The sequence below is a fragment of the Rissa tridactyla genome, chromosome 9, assembly GCF_028500815.1.
Source record: "Rissa tridactyla isolate bRisTri1 chromosome 9, bRisTri1.patW.cur.20221130, whole genome shotgun sequence".
Lineage (NCBI taxonomy): Eukaryota > Metazoa > Chordata > Aves > Charadriiformes > Laridae > Rissa > Rissa tridactyla.
The window spans coordinates 34,746,727-34,766,756 of NC_071474.1; the positions used below are offsets into that span (position 1 = coordinate 34,746,727).

Genomic DNA, 20,030 nt, shown 5'->3' on the forward strand with positions numbered 1-20,030 from the left:
CATCTTTCTTTAAAAGCTGAATTATTCGATTAAATTTGATGACTGAAAACAAACAAGAACTACATCAGCAGCAACATTTTGATGCCAAACTGAGGTCCGTAAAGGATATAAAACAGTGTTTTTAAAATTCACTTCAGCCACAGATCAAAACATACAGCTCTGTGAAACAAAGATACCGTATTCTAAACTAGTAAGGCTCAGAAGCAGAAAAGGATGCCATCAGCAACTGTGCAAAGCTGTGAAGCTGGTCCCATACATGCTATATGGCAGAAAAAAAATCAGTTTCTGAAATACTATATGAAAATTTGTTGAACAACTCTTTAGTCTAACTACAATAACTTCCAAAAAAAAGAAACTGTGGCTCATAATTGAGCAATACTTCATGCTGTGCATTCGCTCATTAGTAAATGAAGCTTTAACATTTTCTAGCCAGGCTAATTTTGATAACTACAGTAGTACTAGTAAAATATGACATGTCTTAACTAACTATATCTTACATAGATTCATTTTTATTGAACTTAAAACTGAAGCAATACATATAAGCCACAATTCTGAAGATATCTACGCAGACTTAAAATTTATATGTATAATTAGTCTCTCTGATACCAGTTAAGCCTATGCACAGTGCTTGTAGAATCAGGGCCTTAACTATCACATTAGACACTTCAGTATTCTTTAGTGGATTAAAACTCAATTTAATTAACAGCTGAAAAATATCTAATACTGATTTCTCCACATTTACGTTTTCTCTTTATTGAGAAAATGTTTTTCAATTAAAAAGACAAATTATGTAACAATAATAACCAAGTTCAATCTGAAAATAATTTAGCACTGCATTTTGCACAGATGCAAAGTTTTACCTTCTATTGATATAACTAGCTGAAATTCACATTTATCAGAAGTAAGCTTTTACCTGTCTGAATTAAATATTTGTCACAAACCTCATACTTCCAATGAGAACATAAAATGGACAGTGCTGCAGTGCATTTATAACACACCCTACGCAAGGTGTGTTAGATAACTAAATAACTTTCTTTGCATTTCTGGATTTTGGCCTCTGTTTTCTGGCCCCTTGTTCAAACTTGCGGGAAGCCCGTGAGTGAGTCTTTACAAGGCAGGCAGTCGTGGTTTTTACAACCTGCTTGCTCTTCCGTTGTGCCGGTTTGCGCCCACGCCTAGGGTGTGTTATAATCTTTTTTAAGTCCTTATGGATGGTATCATACCTATTCTCAGGATCGTCATCATCATCATCTTCCTCCTCCTCCATTGGAACAGCCCTTGATTTAGTCTCTCCCTCATCTCCTGGGGGAGGAAGGGGAAACAAAAAAACAGGCGACATGAACATTTAATACATGTGAAATCAGCAGTAAACACCACCACCACCACTTTTCTACTAGCAAACAAAAAAGCCAGTTACCTATCTTGGCATATAATTATTTTTATTAATAAAAGCATCTTGCAGTACTCCTAGCCATAGTATGCTTGCTACTACACATAATTCGCAATTCCTTCCTTATTACATACCGTGAGATTTGGATTTTTACACCAAAACAAACAGAGACTGAGTAGTCCACCTAGGACTCAGAAATTAAGTTTCCCAAGAAGTGTAAACTGAAAAGAAGGCTGAAACAAATATACTGCAGAATCACTTCCCAACTTATGAGTTACCCCGCTGCCATTAGTAAGTGCTCAAGAACAGTAATCCCTGCCTATTTTTGCTTTCAGAGTATCCAATACAACGCATGTACATTTGTTGCACATGTGTCAAGACTTCTGTTTTGAAAACTACCTGTGCTATCCTTACTGCAAATATCAAAATTCATCTGCACCATGTGGATACTGTCTCATACGGAAAGGACATCAAAACCAACAGCATGCCACACGTACAAGAGAGAAGAGCACAGTATGATACCTGCCTTTTAAACTCCTCTGCGCTCTCCTGGCTGAACTGAGAGGAATTCACATTATTTCTAGCACACTCCCAGGCCTTTCCCCTTTCTTTGCTCTCCTTCTTCTAACTCGCATATAAATCAGTATAATCTGCTAGATAGTAAAATTAAGCTTAGGAAAAAAGACCTCAAAATCCTAATGTGCTGAGATCCTCATATTCATGATTTCTACTGTTCATTTTCTACCTGTGGGGAGTGGACTACAACTAGGCTGCAAAAGGCACTATATGTTGTTTTAACATACACTTGTCCTGGAATTGCCGCTCATCAGATGCCTGACAGGACTGTGTAAGAGGTGATCACAGAAAGCTCCTCACCCTTGGGCTTAGATAAACAGAAGTATCCTGTTGGTTAAGGCAAACTCTAAGTCCCATTCAATGATCAACCTACACAGCTTGTTCAGAGACAGAAAAGACTCTTGTTTATCCACCTATTAAGCCAAAAGCAAACTGAAGAGAAAGGGCAAGTCGGCCTCCTCTTAAAATAATGTAACAAAGGCAGATTCTCATAGAACCATATAATAACTAATGTTGGAAGGGACCTTTGGATATAATCTACTCCACCTCCACCCTCAAAGCAGAGCCAACTCAAAAGTAAGCTCAGCTTTCTCAGGCCCTTGGTCAGTCAAGTTTTGAGTATTTCCAAGGACAGGGATTCCAAAATTTGACAGGGCAACCAGCTTCAGGCTTTGACCATTCTCATTGTAAAGAATTTTTTTCCTAATATCTAATCAGAGTTTTTGTTGCCAAAACTTGTATCCACGGCCTCACATCCTTTCATCATTCATCTGCCCCAGCCTTCTCTATAAGTACCCATTAGGTGATTAGAAGACAACAATTAAGACACCCCAGTTTTAGTATTCTCTTCTACAGGCTAAACCAACCCACTTCTCTCTCAGTCTAACTCTACTGTCAATCATGCCACATCATCATCTCATTTTTTCAATTTGTACACTATTATCCATCTCTCCCATCCAACCATTATCCAATCTTTCCACTTGTGACTTGCAAATAAAACCATCACTGCCACTGCCTCAGACACCTTCTTGATGTATTACAACCAACTTTTTTCTCCTAGGCGATTTCAATACCAAGTCTATGAACATACACTGGACATGAGCAATTTTATTTTTAAAATATATTTCTTTGAAGGTCCAGTGACACTGAGAATTATTGCATATGGGTTACACTCACTGCATATCATCAATTATTTATGGGGAGTGTTTTAACAGCCATGGCAATTACCACATGCAAGACACTAGTTCATTACTAAACAAATAATGAACATTTTATAATCTCCCCCAGCAGTGGCATCACTGAGGAAAACATTGTTTTGGCAGCAAGGGCAGGAAAAGCCCTAAAACTCCCAGTATTACACGCAGAGACACAACTGATTTCAGCAGAGGACCTTGAAAGGCCAAAGCAGCACAGCACCTGTGAAAAGCAACCTTTGCACCTGCAGAGATTAGTTAACTCTCCGGGAACTAAACTACAGAAAAACTTAGGGAAGAAGTGCGTCAGCATCAAGTTGATAGGAAAAAGGAGGAACATTATGTTTAATTTAAAATCCAGGTGGTTTGGGGGGTTTTTTGTTTGTTTGTTTTTTGTGGCTTTTTTGTGTGTGGTTGGTTTTTGTTTCATTTTGTTTTTTTAAGAAATCACAGATATCAATCATCTCATTTTGCACTTAGTGTCTGCCTACAAGGGCTTTTCGGGAAAGCCAAAATGCAACTATGTCCCTTCTGCTATCTTCATAAACATATTGCTATTTTATTCATTTGTGAATAAAATGATTTTATTCATTTTTTGTTTAGTTGCAGCTTTGCAAACTACTGTATCCGAGCCAACAGTTACGGTGCAGTCAATGTACAGAAAGTTCTATGAAACATCATTAGAAGCAAACAAATAGGAAACAATTTACCTGTTACAGCAAATAGATTTCATTTTTTCTAGTTGAAAATCCATTTATTAAAAATGTGTACTGTCCATGTAATGTGAGAACTACTGTCCCTTTTAAAGTTCTTTAAGACCAAGTGTTCAAATTCAGCAGTTCTGAATTTCTTTCTAATTTCCTAAAGATATAAGACACTGATGAGGTAGTTCTATCTTGGCAAGAAAAATAATTATTACTATTAAACCTGCTACAAATACAATAAGCAGTGACAGATTTCTGTTAACTGACACCAGCTGCTCTAAAGCTCATAAGTCTCATAAGGCACAAGGATCTTGAGGCACTTGATTTTTAAATTGTATACTACAATGCCACAAGTCTTCAGAGTCATCTCTAGTGCATAACCACAAGCTAACGAATTTGAGATCACTACATGCCTACTGCTTAAAACCAGCTTCTGCTAAATAGTGCCTGGGCAGCCAAAAGAGGAACAGGCTTTTGAAAGCTGTGCTGCAAGGAAACACCTGCTGGAATTACAGACTTCTTAAGCCTCTCCATTTCCAGTCACATCCTTTCTTCCCTACAAGTGACAAGCTGCACAAATTGCAATGGGTGCTTCCAAATTAGTATCAGAAAACATAACTGGCTCCAACTGTTTAAATGTGTAATTACACCTGCTTATGAATATTCTCACTTCTAGATTATTATTACACAAGTCTTACAAACTTCCTCCATTATTATATTAATAATATGTGTAGGTGAACATCTTTTGCACACCTGATGACTGACAAAATCCTGTACCAGCAGACAGCATTAAGTTTTCGGTCACCGGCATAATTTTCTGCTCATCGCTGCTTCCATCACCTGTTGAATTCTGTTCATAATTTTCTTCCTTATCAGATGAGGAAGAGGAAGTGGAAACCACCTTCTTTTTTAAGTTACCCTTCTTACTTTCTTTCAATGATCCTCTTTTAATCTTCTTCTTACTGTCTTCATAAGACTCCTCATCAGAAGAGGACAATGAGTCGTTCTGTTCTTTCTTGGACATTTTCTTTTTGTGACTTATTTTTTTCTTTTCTTTAGTTTCAGTTTGTTTTTGACTCCGCACAGCATCTTTAGAAAAACTCTCCTCTTTTAGGGGAGATTTCTCAGCATCAGAGGGTAAATCAAGCTGTACTCTTTTAGATACTCTCTCTCTCAAATTCCTCCTTTGCTTTTCTTGAAGCACTGGTTCATTTTTAGTTTTGTCATTTTCAGAAGAATTGCTACTTCCTTTCTCTGGAGGTAACTTTTCAACATCAGAAGAGGAATCTTCTTGTTCTTTCTTGTAACTTTTCTTTTTCGGTTTTTCAGATTTCTTTGTTTTGTTTTCTGATCCTTTTTTATCCTTGAATCTGTCTTTTGAAGAATCAAAATCATGCTCTTTCTTTGCAGATTTCTCAGTACTCTCTGACGAAGAATCTTCCTGTACCTTTTTCTTTTTCAAATCCTTGCCCTTCTTAACTTCAGTTAGCTTTTCACCTTTAGGACAATTCTCCTCTTTCTCCAGTGAAGACTTCTCAACATCAGAAGACTCATTGTGCTTTCCCTTTACTGTTTTTTCTTTTAAGTCTCTGTTTGTCCTTTCCTTAGCAGCTGACCCCTTACCAATTTTTTTATCTTTAGAAGAATGATTAATCTCCTTCTCTGGGGAAGGCTTTTCAGCATCATCATCTTCAGAAGATTTATCTCTTTGTTTCCTCAAATCTTTCTTTCTCTTACTGCTTACTTTTTTCCTCTGCTCTTCTTCAGAAGAATCATAACTATCATCTTTTCGTGAGCATTTTTTCTTCGCTCTTTTTGCAGACTCAATTTTACTCAGAATTTTTATTTCTTTTTCTAACTCAGAATCATAGTTTGAAGAATCTGAATAGTTTTGTCGTTTCTTTTTAGCAGTAGTGGAATTTTTAGCTGATTTGCCTCTTTTAGCATCTAAATCTGAGCCAGAACTGGAACTTTTCCTTTTTCGTTTTCCATTTTCATCCTTTACTGGTGAATTCTTTAGAAAATTTAAAGTCTTCTGATCATTTGTTAGTGCTTCACTATTACTATCAATATCTGAAGAACTGCGACTCATCATAGCTACTTCTTTAAGAACAGCCGGCATTTCTTCAGAATCTGAGCTATTATCTAATACATATGGCTTTTTTGATTTAGAAAGTTTATTAGGGCTAGGACCATCAACAATACTGTTAGATGAATTTCTTTTATCATTCTTCCTCCTTGTCTGTCTTGATGATTTCCTCTTACATTTTTCATTACATGTGTCATTGCTGTCTTCTTCTGAATTTGATGTTAAAGGACTGATGTCTGCTTGGCGCCTTAGAGGTGTGGTCTTCACACGTGGTGATCTCCTGAGATCAGACTCCTCTGCAAGTGAGACAGTTTCGTTCTCCGTGGAAAGTTCACTGCCAGCATTATGATTTTGTTTTACAGAATCACATTTTTCTGCTCTAGGTACTACATCAGCATCCTTACTTCCCTTCTCTAGATTGCCTTCTTGATCTCCAGCTTTAACTGTTGACCGTGAAAGGGAAACAGGAGTCAATTTTACAATCAACTCTTTTGTTCCTTTAGCCGATGACTTTAACTTAGTACCACCTTTGGTATCTTTCATAAGAGTGTTCAATTTTGTATTGGAATTTAAAGTCTCGTGATCTGTTCCTGGATTTCCATTGTCTGTCTCATCTGATGTAATCTGAATCTCCATAGCAGATTCTAGAGTCTCAAAAATATCTTCAGGAACAGATGAGGGAATGGACACTATATCCATGTCTAAAGCCTCTGTACTATTAGGTTTATACTGAGGCTCTTCGTTTCTGCCAGACCTTTTATCTTCACCAGAAGTACACTTCTTATCTGTTTGCTCCATTGTTGGAACACTTTGATCCATGGGCTCGCTCTCAGGCCGTTCTGATACAGCTTTTTTCTGTGTCTTTACAGTGTCATCCTCTTTTAATGCCACATGTTCCTTTCCTTCATCTTTTTTCACCTCATTTTTTTCTGATCTAACATCAGTTTTTTTCTCTTTGGTATTTTTCTCTTTGTTTTTAACATTCAAAGCTTGAATCTCCAGGTTCAGACCTTCTTCTAGTGCTAGATGAGCTTTTTTCATGTCACTCAACACAGATTTAAAAGCTTTTAACTGACAAAGTTGCACAGTTGGGTTTATTTCTACATTTTCTGTAACATTTTTCAAAAAGCTTACAAAGCTAGAATTCAGATTCGCTGTAGTTTCAACCAGCTTTTTTGTTTTCTTAAGCAAGTCTTTTGGCACCATTAGGGCTTTATAAGAATATGTTAGTGAACCTGAATATGAATCATCTAGTTTTTTTTCTTCACCATTACAATTTGAATTATTTCTCTTTGGAGAAAACTTGACTGTATGGTCATATATTTTACTTTTTTCACTGTCAACTTTTATCTTTTTTTTGTTTTGTTGTAGTAACTGTTCTAAATTTTCAAAGACACTGTCACATGCAGTGACCAAGTCCAACAAAGGCTCTGGATGGCAAATATAGCAGTGCCACTGGTTATTTTCATCCAGTATAGTCGATAGCTCCTTTCGACCCAGGTTGCGCAAAATGCACTTTTTACAGAAGGCGTTATGGCAAAAGTCACAGCAAATCAAGTTTCCACCTTCAGCACACCACCTGAAATCAGACATAAGAAACGTTAAGTGTCTTATCTGCGTATCAACCAGGTGACAAGTTTGAGAAATTTACATATTTTTCACTATTTGATAAAGAATTTGCGTTTTAAAAATTCAGGTGATAAACAGATATCCATTATTTGAAAACATAATTAAAAGCATGACTGAAGAGCACTCAATTGACTGAACTGGAAAGTCAGAAAAATTAAGATCTTAGATTAACAATTCACAAAACTGAAATGACCAGTAATACCCTAACACAATTTCAGCACCGATTTTAAGTAAGAGAAAAAAATTAATTGAATTTTATTTTCCATGTTTCTTCTGAGAACTTTAAAAAAATATTTTATTTTACTGCAAAATGGATTAGCTTAAGTCTTTCTAGCTTTAACTGGTATATTACTACTGCAGGCACATATAAAAAAAGAAAAATATGGGTTTTGTTCTATGTCTAGATTGCATAGTCTTTGACGAAAAGCCGAAAAGCAGATGACAAGTAAACTCATAGGCATCACTGACCGCACAATTTTGACTGGATTACATATCTAGATATTTAACAGAGAAGTACTTTAGTATTTCAAAAGTGGGAGATGCATCTGGAAAAGTAAGTTTTTGTTGCTCACAAGGTTTAGAATGTCAGATTCTAACCTCACCTTTAAAGTATTTGTAAGGTGCCATGCTATTTAGTTAAAAATGTGACATCTTACAAGTGTTTACTATTGGATTTCTTTATAAAATGCTTTCCTGTTAATTACTAAAATAACAATCAAATATTTACAAAAACCCTCAGGCTGAGCATTTCTTTGCGAGAAACAATTGTTGACTAAGCTATTACGTACTGGTCTTTATCTGTCAATAATTTCATTATTGCAAGAAAAAAAAAAAACCCACACCCAAAACAGAAGACCTGCGGGTGTTATTTCAGTTTTTGTACACTTACCTACACTGTTCATCCATCCCATCTGAATCACGGCTAATGTCATCGCTCATGTAATACTTGTAACAAGTCTGTGAAGAAAGAGATAGGACAAGGAATTTTTTATTAAATCTCTGCTGGATTTCAGTAGTTCATGTAATTTCAGCATGTATTAGAAGCAAGCCATTAAAAGCATCAGCTGCAAGGTCTCCAGCACTCTAATCTTTTTATGTTTGTATTAGTCTAAAAAACATCTTCCATAGATACAACAGGTCCTGAACCATGACTTCCTATTTAGATAGCTCAAGGTTTATTTGAAAATTAAATAAGCTTTTGTTTGACAGATGCGTATTTACATATTTTGAAACATCAACTGAATGTTTCTCTTCAAATATGAAAGTTTTTTCCATCTATTTCCTATGTAAATCAACACCACATATTCCCCGACACAATTAATCATACATAATTTACAATTTTCAGCTGTATGCTCCTTATGTTAGCAATCAATCCCGTACGACTTTAAATAAAAAGGTCTTCATCATCTATCCTGATGTTAACATCTAAGGCTTCAATTTCCAGATGCAAACAAGGCATTTTCATTGAAAAATTGGTAATGCTAAGAAAAAAACCCCCACAACTCAGCTAGTAGTAGGAGTGGCTTCAGTTGCTGAATTCTATAACCAAATTTTGAAGGTGTGGGGCTTTTTCCCAGCTGCTAGTAAAGAAAGTTTTCCAGGGCTTGGAAGCTCTACTTTGAATCGGGATTAATACAAGCTCTTAGCTAAATTCTGTCCTTTTAGCTCAATCAGTGAATTCAGAATCCAGAAGAGGCTTCAGCACCTGAATTTAAAATAATGATGCCTCTTTATCTGGAACAGTTATACACGTGTTCAACTAAACAATAACAATCAGGAAAAAAAAACCCACAGTAAAAACTGATGTTTAGACATGTGAGGGAACATTTATAGTCAAAGGAAAACAACTTCCCAAGTCTGCGACTGTTTACCTAAGCAGAAGAAAAATAAGGGAAAAACTAGGCACAGAAAGTCATGGAAGACATGGAGTATGCAGATCAGGGACTTCCGTTCCTCTCTCTCACATTAACATAATGCCATGTTCAATTAAGTACAGAAACAGAAAATTTACAGGAAACAACAAGTGACACAATTAGCTAGCAGACCTCGCAGTCAAGAACTGCTATTGAATCCAACACCCTAAACAATTTTCAAAAATGAACCAGATATTCTTGCAATGCATTGCAAGAATATGTACAGCTGCACGTTAAGGATTTCCACGTCTAGGAACAAGAGTTAGGACTCCCACGAAGACTGAAAACAGTTGTCTTGTAAGCTAATTTTTCTAAAGCATGTTTTATAAAAGAAACAAGACAGAATGAATAAGAGGAATGAGCCAGAACATCAGACTAGACAGACATGCCTGAGACAGTATGTCCGCTGAATATGTAACATTAATTTGGAACTGGGGGGGAAGCAGGAGGAGGGAAGAGAACGGGAATGCAAATTTTGCATTGTAACACAGATCTGTATCTCTCTATCTTTAGAGATGCCTTTATAAATACAGAATCTCTACAGCTACAGAGATATGCAGGAGAAGTATCTCTACATCTCTTTGAAAATTAAGAGAGGTCTCCAAAACAGGGGGAAGGGATGTTTCCTTCCTCCCCTGCTCCCCACCTCTTCCCATTGCAGGCAGATTAAGGCCTAACTGAAGGCACCATGAAACCATGTAGCTGAAGACCTAGATGCTGGTTTTGGGTTATGGACTAGACCATCATTACAGAGGCTGCCACAAATTATAATAGTCAAGGAGCTGTACACAAGTGAAACTGAGATGGTTTTGAAGCTACTTTTCTGCTTCTTATTCCACCGTTGTTTTACATACAATGCTTTAACAGGAGATCCAGAGTTGAATCTGCTCTTATAATACATTATGAGTAGCCAGAAATTTCAGACCGATCACTTAACACAAAAAATTCACTAAAATTATAGCATTAAATAGCATAAATCTAGCATAAATCTGTAAAAATAAATTATAAAGAAACCACAATGAGTTTAACTGGGGTATAAGAAAGAAATAATATAAATTTGTAAACTGTAATATAAATTTGTAAGCTTTACTTTTTGTTTTCTGCTTTTAGTTTCCTTATTCTCAACAGTTAATGACTGAAAAGTTTATTGGCTAATAAACAAGAACTACTCCCACAAAAATCCCACCAATATGACATTTCAAACAAAACCAAACAGCACAAACTGTAGAACTGTTTACCACATACCTTACAAATAAGAACTTTCAGTGTAGGATGTCTATAGATCGAATCCTTTTGAAAATGGTTCACCTGTTGCCCACAAGCTGTACAGCTTACAATTCCATGTAGTCCTTCCTCTATAGAGAGGATTATAAACCACATATTAATTGTTTTCATTTATATATTTTTTTAAAAAAATCTGTATATACCTATTTCATTTTCTTACAATCTTTTGGCCTATTAGGTTTTTCATATGCCTTTATTACTTTACCACCCAGCATTAAAGAAATCTTTCTGTAACCACTCACCACTTAAAGACTGAAAGAATCTTCCTCTAAGTTCTATAGTACCCTCGGGGCCATGAGACAATTTTTTTCCTTTGAGAGATTTAATTCAGATAAATTGGTCACCTCAGGAGAACACACCTAAATAAAGTGTCATCACTAAAAATCTTTCAAAGCAGCCCTGATATTCTGCACAACCTCATTTAATCTTTGTTATTTTATACCATTTTAATTCATGTTTGTATTATTTCTTTCACATACAGTTTTAGCTTCTCAAAGAAAAATATGGGAAGCCGTTACAGAAGATGTATGAAATCCTTGTAATAGTGCCTGAAGAAATCTTTTTTCACTTTTTGTTCCCTTCCTGATGGTAGGGTTTGTTGGTTTTTTTTGAAACTACAATTTTGCTATAATATGTATGTTCTCAGGATCTTGCTGATTGCTCCCACGGTTTGTGTACCACTCTGCTGCTGTCCCTATTTTGGTTGAGGAAGCGTTTCATTAATGTCAATCCCGCAATTCACTTTGAAAGGTGATGAACTTGGGGTTGGGAGGCTTGCTATGTGCCAGGTTCTTAAACTGACTAATTAATACCATGAGAACATTTTGTTTTCAACAGCAGTGATGCTTTCAAGAAAAAGGAAATTCATTTGTGAAATCTCATACGCTCAGTTCACACACTTTCAAAACCTTAATTTGGGATCAAGCAGATAGAGGTTTGATATGGGATCACTTAACTGTGACTTGTCTTTTGCTGTCATGTTCACTAAGCAGTATAAGGAAGTGAATTCAAATGGTTAATTTAATGGTAACAGTCTGAGTACAGACATATATTTTATTTTTTTTTAAAGTAATGACTACCACAGAATTAAAAGCAAGCACCAACAACACAATCTTAAGGAACTGGATGAACATTCTCAAGATACAATACATGGTACTACCAATGTGCTATTAAAGCACAATCTCACATAGCCTACAGGCCAGTAAAAACAACTAATACACCCCTACAATTCAGTGAAAATAGCACATCTGAAATTTTTAATACAAGATTTGTTGTCTTCAAATTCAATGCATGCATGATCGCATGTACTGCGGAGCTCGTGGACTTGCAAAGCACTCTTACGTCCCCCAGAAAAGCTCAAATGTTTAGTAAACACATCCATAGTATTGTACTACTTGGAAAAGAGTACCCCATTCTATTATACCAAGCAGTACAGAAGCCTACCCAGGCTTTGTCAAACATCACAGCCCTTAAATGGGCGTAAGAATAACAGAGAGTAATAGCCAACTGAGGGAGAACACGCTATTCACTGTGAAGTCCCAAGCCGCTTTCCCCTTCTCTATGACTTTAAGGGGAAGCACTACTGCCTCTTTCCTAAAATCTGCAAGTTGGCACCAGAAAAAAAAAAAAGATAATTTATCAGGCAAATCTTTGTAAACCATGTTACTCCTACAAATGATGAAGATCCAAAGAAATTAAACAACTACTAATTCATTAATACTTACTTTGAAGACATTCCTAACTATGAGTTTATTAGCAAAAATATAACCATAACCACTCTGCAGACACAAAACTTGAAAATAAGGCCTGATACAATGCCTCTTAGAGTCTTGGATAATAGCATCTGGATGCTAGAAAGGCAAGAGTTCTATTACTACTGCTATTTCTAATATAAACAGGACATATAACTCCTAAAAAAAATGCAAAGATGCACTCCCATAAAGAACAATATATGGCATCTTTTGTTTCATTATTTATTTACCTGCACTATGCATAGAATTCAGGATCTCAAGTAACTGGGACTACACGCTTACCTGCTTAAACCAGTAATCGTAGAATCATTTAGGTTGGAAAAGACCCTTGGGATCATTGAGTCCAACCATCATCTCCACTCTACAAAGTTCTCCCCTACACCGTATCCCTTAACACCACAGCTACACGAGTCTTAAACACATTCAGGGATGGTGACTCCACCACCTCCCTGGGCAGCCTATTCCAGTGTCTGACCACTCTTTCTGGGAAGAATTTTTGCCTAACGTCCAGCCTAAACCTACCCTGCTGCAGCTTGAACCCATTCCCTCTTGTTCTGTCGCTAATTACCTGTGAGAAGAGACCAGCACCAACCTCTCTACAGTGTCCTTTCAAGTAGTTGTAGAGAGCCATGAGGTCTCCCCTCAGCCTCCTCTTCCTCAAACTAAACAGTCCCAGCTCCTTCAATCGCTCCTCATGAGATTTATTCTCCAGGCCCTTCACCAGCTTCGTTGCCCTCCTCTGCACTCGCTCCAGCACCTCGATATCTCTCTCATACTGAGGTGCCCAGAACTGGACACAATACTCAAGGTGCGGCCTCACCAGTGCTGAGTACAGGGGGACAATCACCTCCCTACTTCTGCTGGTCACACTATTTCTAATACAAGCTAGGATGCCATTGGCTTTCTTGGCCACCTGGGCACACTGCTGGCTCGTGTTCAGCCGCTTGTCAGTTAGAACCCCCAGGTCCTTTTCTGCCAGGCAGCTCTCCAGCCACACTTCCCCAAGCCTGTAGCGATGCATGGGGTTGCTGTGGCCCAAGTGCAGGACCCGGTACTTGGCCTTGTTGAAGCACGTTCCATTAGCATTGGCCCATCGGTCCAATCTATCCAAGTCTCTCTGTAGAGCCTCCCTATCCTCATGTAGATGAACACTCATGCTTAGCTTCGTGTCATCTGCAAACTTGCTGATGCTACACTCTATGTCCTTATCAAGGTCATCAATAAAGATGTTCAACAGAAATGGTCCCAACACTGAGCCCTGAGGGACGCCACTTGTGAGAGGCTCCCAGCTGGATTTAACTCCATTGACCACCTCTCTTTGGGACCGCCCATCCAGCCAGTGCTTGATCCAGCAGATCGTATGCTCATCCAGGCCATGAGCTGCCACTTTTTCCATGAGAATTCTATGTGGAACAGTGTCAAATGCTTTTCGAAAGTCTAGGTAGACAATGTCCACAGCCTTTCCCTCATCCAATAATCGGGTCATCTTGTCATAGAAGGAGATCAGGTTCGTCAGGCAGGACCTGCCTTTCATAAACCCATGCTGACTAGGCCTGATCCCCTGCTTGTCCATTATATGACTTGTAATGGCACTCAAGATGATCTGCTCCATGACCTTCCCTGCTACCGAGGTCAGACTGACAGGCCTATCGTTTCCTGGATCCACCTTTATGCCTTTTTTGTAGACGGGCGCTACATTTGCTACCCTCCAGTCCACTGGGACCTCCCCAGTTAGCCGTGACTTCAGGTAGATAATGGAAAGTGGCTTGGCGAGCATGTCTGCCAACTCCTTCAGCACTCTTGGATGTAACCCATCCGGTCCCATAGACTTGCGTGCATCCAAGCGGCCTAGCAGGTCACTGATCACTTCCCCTTTAATCGTCATGACCTCGTTCAGCTTCCCCTCCCTGTCTCCTAGCTCAGGAGGCTGGGTGCCCAGGGAACAGCTAGTTCCACTGCTAAAGACTGAGGCAAAGTAGGCATTGAGCACCTCAGCCTTTTCCTCATCCTTTGTGACTATGTTTCCCTCTGCATCCAATAAGGGAGCGAGATTTTCCCTAATCCTCCTTTTGTTGTTAATGAATTTATAGAAACATTTTTTGTTATCCTTAACAGCTGTAGTTAGGTTGAGCTCTAGCTACACTTTGGCTCTCCTGATTTTCTCCCTGCATAGCTTCGCTATATCCTTATAGTCTTCATGAGAAGACTGCCCCCTCTTCCAAAGGTCATAGACTCTCCTTTTGTTCTTGAGGTCCAGCCAAAGGTCCCTATTTAGCCAGGCTGATCTCCTTCCCCGCCTACTTGTTTTTCGGCACACGGGGACAGCCTCCTCCTGTGCCTTTAAGACTTCTCTCTTGAAGTATGTCCAGCCTTCCTGGGCTCCTATATCCTTCAAGGCAGCCTCTCAAGGGATTTTGTCCAGCAGTCTTCTGAACAGGTCAAAGTTTGCCCTCCGGAAGTCTAAAGTGGCAGTTTTACTAACACCTCTCCTTGTTTCTCCAAGAATCAGAAATTCGATCATCTCATGATCACTGTGCCCTAGATGGCCACCAACCTTTACTTCCCCCACAAGTTCTTCCCTGTTCACAAGAAGCAGGTCCAGGAAGGCACCTTCCCTCATCGGCTCACTTACCAGCTGTGTGAGGAAGTTATCTTCCACACATTCCAGGAACCTCCTGGATTGTTCCCTCTCAGCTGTGTTGTATTCCCAGCAGATATCCAGGAGGTTAAAGTCCCCCACAAGAACAACGGCAAGGGACAGCGGGATTTCCCCCGGCTGCTTATAGGAAGCTTCATCCGCCTCACTGCTTTGGTTGGGAGGTCTATAGCAGACTCCCACAGCGATATCAGCTTTATCAGCCCTTAACCTAATCCAAACACTCTCCACCCCACCATCAGTATACTTGATTTCTGAGCTCTCATAGCATTCTCTAACATACAGGGCCACTGCACCATCTCTCCTTTCCCGTCTGTCCCTCCTAAAGAGCTTGTAGCCATTGATTGTGGCACTCCAGTCGTGTGAGGCATCCCACCACGTTTCTGTGATAGTCACTATGTCGTAGTTTTCCTGGTGCATCATGGCTTCAAGCTCCCCCTGTTTGTTACGCATACTGCGTGCTTAACTTCCTATGTGCACAGGCTTGGCACCTCGTTCTAGTGGCAAGAGAAAGGTAAGTGCCACTTCACGTAACTAGACTTGCTGCATGCAGATGTAGAATAAATGGATCTGCACTGTCTCTTCTGTGCAGGTCACAAAACAAAACTGGTTTCATACATCCCTAATCTGGCTGCTCTTGAGGAAGACTGTGGTCACGTCACTTGTACCTGGACACCTTTCCTGGTCTGGAAATGGGGACAACACAGCTGCAGGCAATACCTATGCCATTTCCCTGAAAGTTGACAGCAGCTTAACTCATGTACTGGATAGCTTTAAAATCAAGTCAGAGACTATCAGCAGTGATACAGACATAGCTGAGCTTGCCCTGGACAAAGGTATGGCTTCAAACTCCTGATGTCCCTTCCAAAATTATTATCTTATGTCAGGCACCAGTACACAAGTAACCAGCCCAAAGGAAGGCCCGCAAATTCTCTAGGAATGGAGAAAAAAAATCTGGAACAGCAGGTCATACGAATTGTACTGGGGATGCAGACACAGGCCACAAAGCTCAAGCAGAAGTGTCCTTTCCTTTTAACACTATACACCTGAAGATTTCCGTTGGACCTCTTGTAAAATTGTTCTAAACACAAATGGAAAAAAGCATTCCTATAGGCTGAACAGGACATTTTGCACGAAGAGAACAAACTAACTTTCAAAGATTAATAATTTAGAGAAAATGTCAGTTCTCAAAATGCGATTAAAGTCATGCATGAGCCCATATGTATGCACAAGCACATTTCCACACAGTCCATTTCACTCCCCTTCAACCACAGATGGAGAAATAGCACTTATTAAATTATAATAACACTTTAAAACACAGCAAGGATCTCAAATGATACAATGGGAAGAATGAATAGTGTGTACAAGAGCTGTTTGTCTGAATGCCCTGGGTAGCGCTGTAGGTGTGTGAACTAAGATATTGCTAGCAGCGTTAAAAATATCTACCTTCTTATTGGCTACTTTATACATAATCCTCCCTCTCCTTTACTCTTTGGAATCAAATGGGATGAGTTTTTGTTATCACTGTTATCTACCTAACTTCTCCTCAGTTTTAGCAGCAGATACGGAAAACTAGCTGGCACAGCAGCTTTTCAAAGATATCCTTCCTTAGAAGGGCCCACTGGTAGGGAATTTCCCACAATTTAAAAACAAAATAAAAAAAGTTTTTGAGTTGTTAGAGGTTTTAGGTTTCTTGTTAGCTTACTGATTGATATACGCCTATACATATCTCTGCTCAAACATGGTTGCTTTCTTGGTGAGTCAGTGGATGTTCCTGTATCAATGGTGTTCCAATGTAACTCCTTAAAAAAGGAATACCTGTAACACCTGATAGCAACCAGGCAACTGTTCTAAATACAAAGCACGAAGGGTCCATATGGAGTACCTAATGATGCATCCTATAGCTACTGAAAATAAGTAGTTTAATGAGAACTAATCTTAGCTTTCACTGCTGCATTGCAGGCACAGCAGTGGAGGCTAATTTCAGCGAGCTAGAATCCTTAATGAAGAAAAAGCCAGAAGAGTGGAGGTATTTTTAGGATAATTTATTAGAAATACAAAAAATTTTTAGATGTACCAAATGTGGTCATGAGCAACAATTTAAACACGTTTTAATAAATGTTTTAAATTGTATTTACCTCCACGCTTTTTGGGAGCTTCAGGTTTCATTTTAACGGTATTTCTGCTTCTAAATTCAGGCCCTTTAAAATCATCTTTGTCTTCATTCAGCACTGGCTCAGGCTGTACAACCACTGTACCTAGAATAATTTTATTTAGAAATTGGAAACCATTACACATCCAAATGAAGTGCGAAAGTCCTGTTTAAATAACAGCCAACCTAGTACCTTAAAAAAAATAGTGCAATCTGGTGACTAAAACTCAACAAAGTTTTGAATGCACAGACGTTCACAGAAAAAAAGAAACAAAAGTGAAACCCCAAACCACCACCACACACTTCAAACTACGTCTGTTTTGCAGCTGTAGGACAAAAGCCAAAGACTGAACGGGCTCTGAGGAGCAAATTCTGCTCTCTTTGCCCTGATGAGGTACATGCAGAACAGGACTGTCATACTGCTGGGTGTGTGTTGTACAGGAATTTGCAGTGCAATGCTACAGATAAAGAACTTTGGTTAGGTCACTTAAATCTAGTAAAAGCCTTAGATTAACTGCTCTTTTCTCTTTCCCCCTTTCTATTCAGTTTTTCTCATTTGAAGTCATTTCACGAAAAAGCAACAGAATAAAACCTGCTTTGTCTTTAACAAAATTCAGAAATTTACTTTATTTGAAGAGTACTAATCAAAATTATGTGGGTGAAAAACCATCTTTCCTACTTAAGAGATCAGTTTTAATACTTTTGTTGTGAGGACACTGGAAATAATCTAAGATTCTGATAAAATAATTTTAAAGTGACTGCTTTAAATACTGCTACTCATGCAGTAAGCAGCAGCAGTCCCTCCAGTTTTTCCTTTGACTTTCACAGGTAAGAAATGGAAGAGATTAATCAAACTCACACTATAGTTAAGAAGCGCGAGATGTAGGCCTATAGTATTAACTATTTTAAAACGGGTACTTAAAAATAGATAACCTCCGAGATTTAGTTTTGCTTCTGTTGATCTAATTGTTAATAATCTCAAACAGAACAATAAACTAAGTAAGACCTGAAAGTGACAGAGTTTGAGACTCCTAAAGAAACAGAAATAAATTGTTTCCCCTGTTTCATGTTGGTTTTATACTGCTGTCAATAGACATTTGAAATTAAGCCACCAGCACACCCTGGTGTACCCACAGATTAAAGTATGCTGGGTGCAAAACTAAGTGTGCTTGGTTTCCTCTTTCAAATGCACGCACACAGGGTGTTTGTGTGTGTGTTTGTGCACCCATGCATTCTACTTAATTATTTATGCTGCATCAAAATCTTGGCTAATTTGCTGAATTCAGAAACATAGACAGACATGAACTACCTTTAGGCAAGCTTTTCATATCAACATCATTTTCTGAGTTTTCATTTGAAATATCTTCATTTACAGTTTCATCTAAGATTTGTTCATCATCTGATCCAACATATTTTGTTACAACTGTAGGTTTCCTGCATAAACAGAAAAAAAAAAATCACACCATGACAAATATTACATATTGCAATACAGGTAAGCCTAGTGCTTTGCAAGCAAAACACCCTATTAACTGGGGAAACCTATATTCTTTTTAAATTCATTTAAGACATTATAAGGTGGGATGCTCTGAGTTATTACAACAAATTGTAATTTCTTGTTAGGAACAGGAATTCTCCCCTCCTATGTGAAATAAAAAGATATACTAATAAAGTATTTTTGTTTCACAGGGTTGCCGTATTTTCTTTTTGTAAAATCAAGGTTTCATGTGTTTTTAAGAAGGCAAGCAGGAAAGTCACACTTTTAGGAAAAAAGCCTAAATGAAACACAAGTGAATGTCTGCTCAGAAATTTTATCCATCATTCCCAGTTTAACAGGCAGCACAAAGAGAACACACGGGTATTAGCAAATGACAAAAAGCAGCCTGGCAGTAAAGATGCTTGCAAGGAAATAAAGGAAATGCAGAAAGAAATGAAAAAGCTGAGTGTTGAATAAAAAGACCAGTTGCCAGAATTTCACACAAACATAACTTAGAACTGAATCCATTAAAATGAATGAATTTACTATGTCAAGGCAGGGAGAAAATAAGAAAGAAAAAAACAAAAACGTTGAGCATAATTTTCAGCAGTCTGAAGGTAATACATGAACTATTGCAGGATATTGTTTGTGCCAGTATCAGACACAGTATGATAAATGTATGAGTGAAAATACCTTTAGTGATGAGACAGGAAGCAAAAAAGTAAGAGGGTATAAATAATATAAATTGAAAGAGTTCAGCAGAACACTGGATTCGGAATATGAGGGAGAAATTAAAGCCAAATATAAAACCACACTTGCAAATATGAATCAAGACAAACAGAAACAGGAGAATGAAGAGTATTATTTAATTCCAGCAGACGTGATAAAATAAACTTCAACAAAAAGGAGAGTGAAAAGAGATATACAACACTTTTAAGGAACAATAAGAAGGCAGTTGTTGAAATCATGCATTTAGGAGAGCTCACCCATCTATACAGTATACTGGGATTTAAAAAAAAAAATCATGAAGGACATAACTTGAATAAGCATCAGCTGAAAGCAAAAGATGAGGAGTTTTGCTAGAGTAAGTTTGCTGTTACTTAGGTCACATATAATTTGTCTCCTGTAGGTTCAAACTGTTTGGTGAACAGTTAACTCCATACTTTTTTAAATCAAAAAGCAGAAAAGCATTAGGCAGAGAGACAGCAAACGGCAGTTT

The 20,030-nt window shown here is 38.2% G+C and overlaps 1 protein-coding gene across 8 annotated transcripts in view; it reads right to left on the bottom strand.

Annotated features, from left to right (window-relative positions):
* Window positions 1-20,030, bottom strand: part of ATRX (ATRX chromatin remodeler) — an 84,723-nt gene that overhangs the window by 49,528 nt on the left and 15,165 nt on the right. For 5 of the 8 annotated variants that reach the window (XM_054214055.1, XM_054214054.1, XM_054214057.1 and 2 more), the window contains 6 exons: window positions 18,647-18,771; window positions 17,324-17,443; window positions 10,740-10,849; window positions 8,471-8,538; window positions 4,617-7,531; window positions 1,224-1,302 (listed from right to left, as the gene is read on the bottom strand). In XM_054214055.1, the coding sequence (XP_054070030.1) occupies window positions 1,224-1,302; window positions 4,617-7,531; window positions 8,471-8,538; window positions 10,740-10,849; window positions 17,324-17,443; window positions 18,647-18,771 (3,417 nt within the window). Of the gene's footprint in view, window positions 1-1,223; window positions 1,303-4,616; window positions 7,532-8,470; window positions 8,539-10,739; window positions 10,850-17,323; window positions 17,444-18,646; window positions 18,772-20,030 lie in introns of those variants that run through there. The other 3 variants (XM_054214056.1, XM_054214059.1, XM_054214060.1) reach the window with 3 other exon arrangements.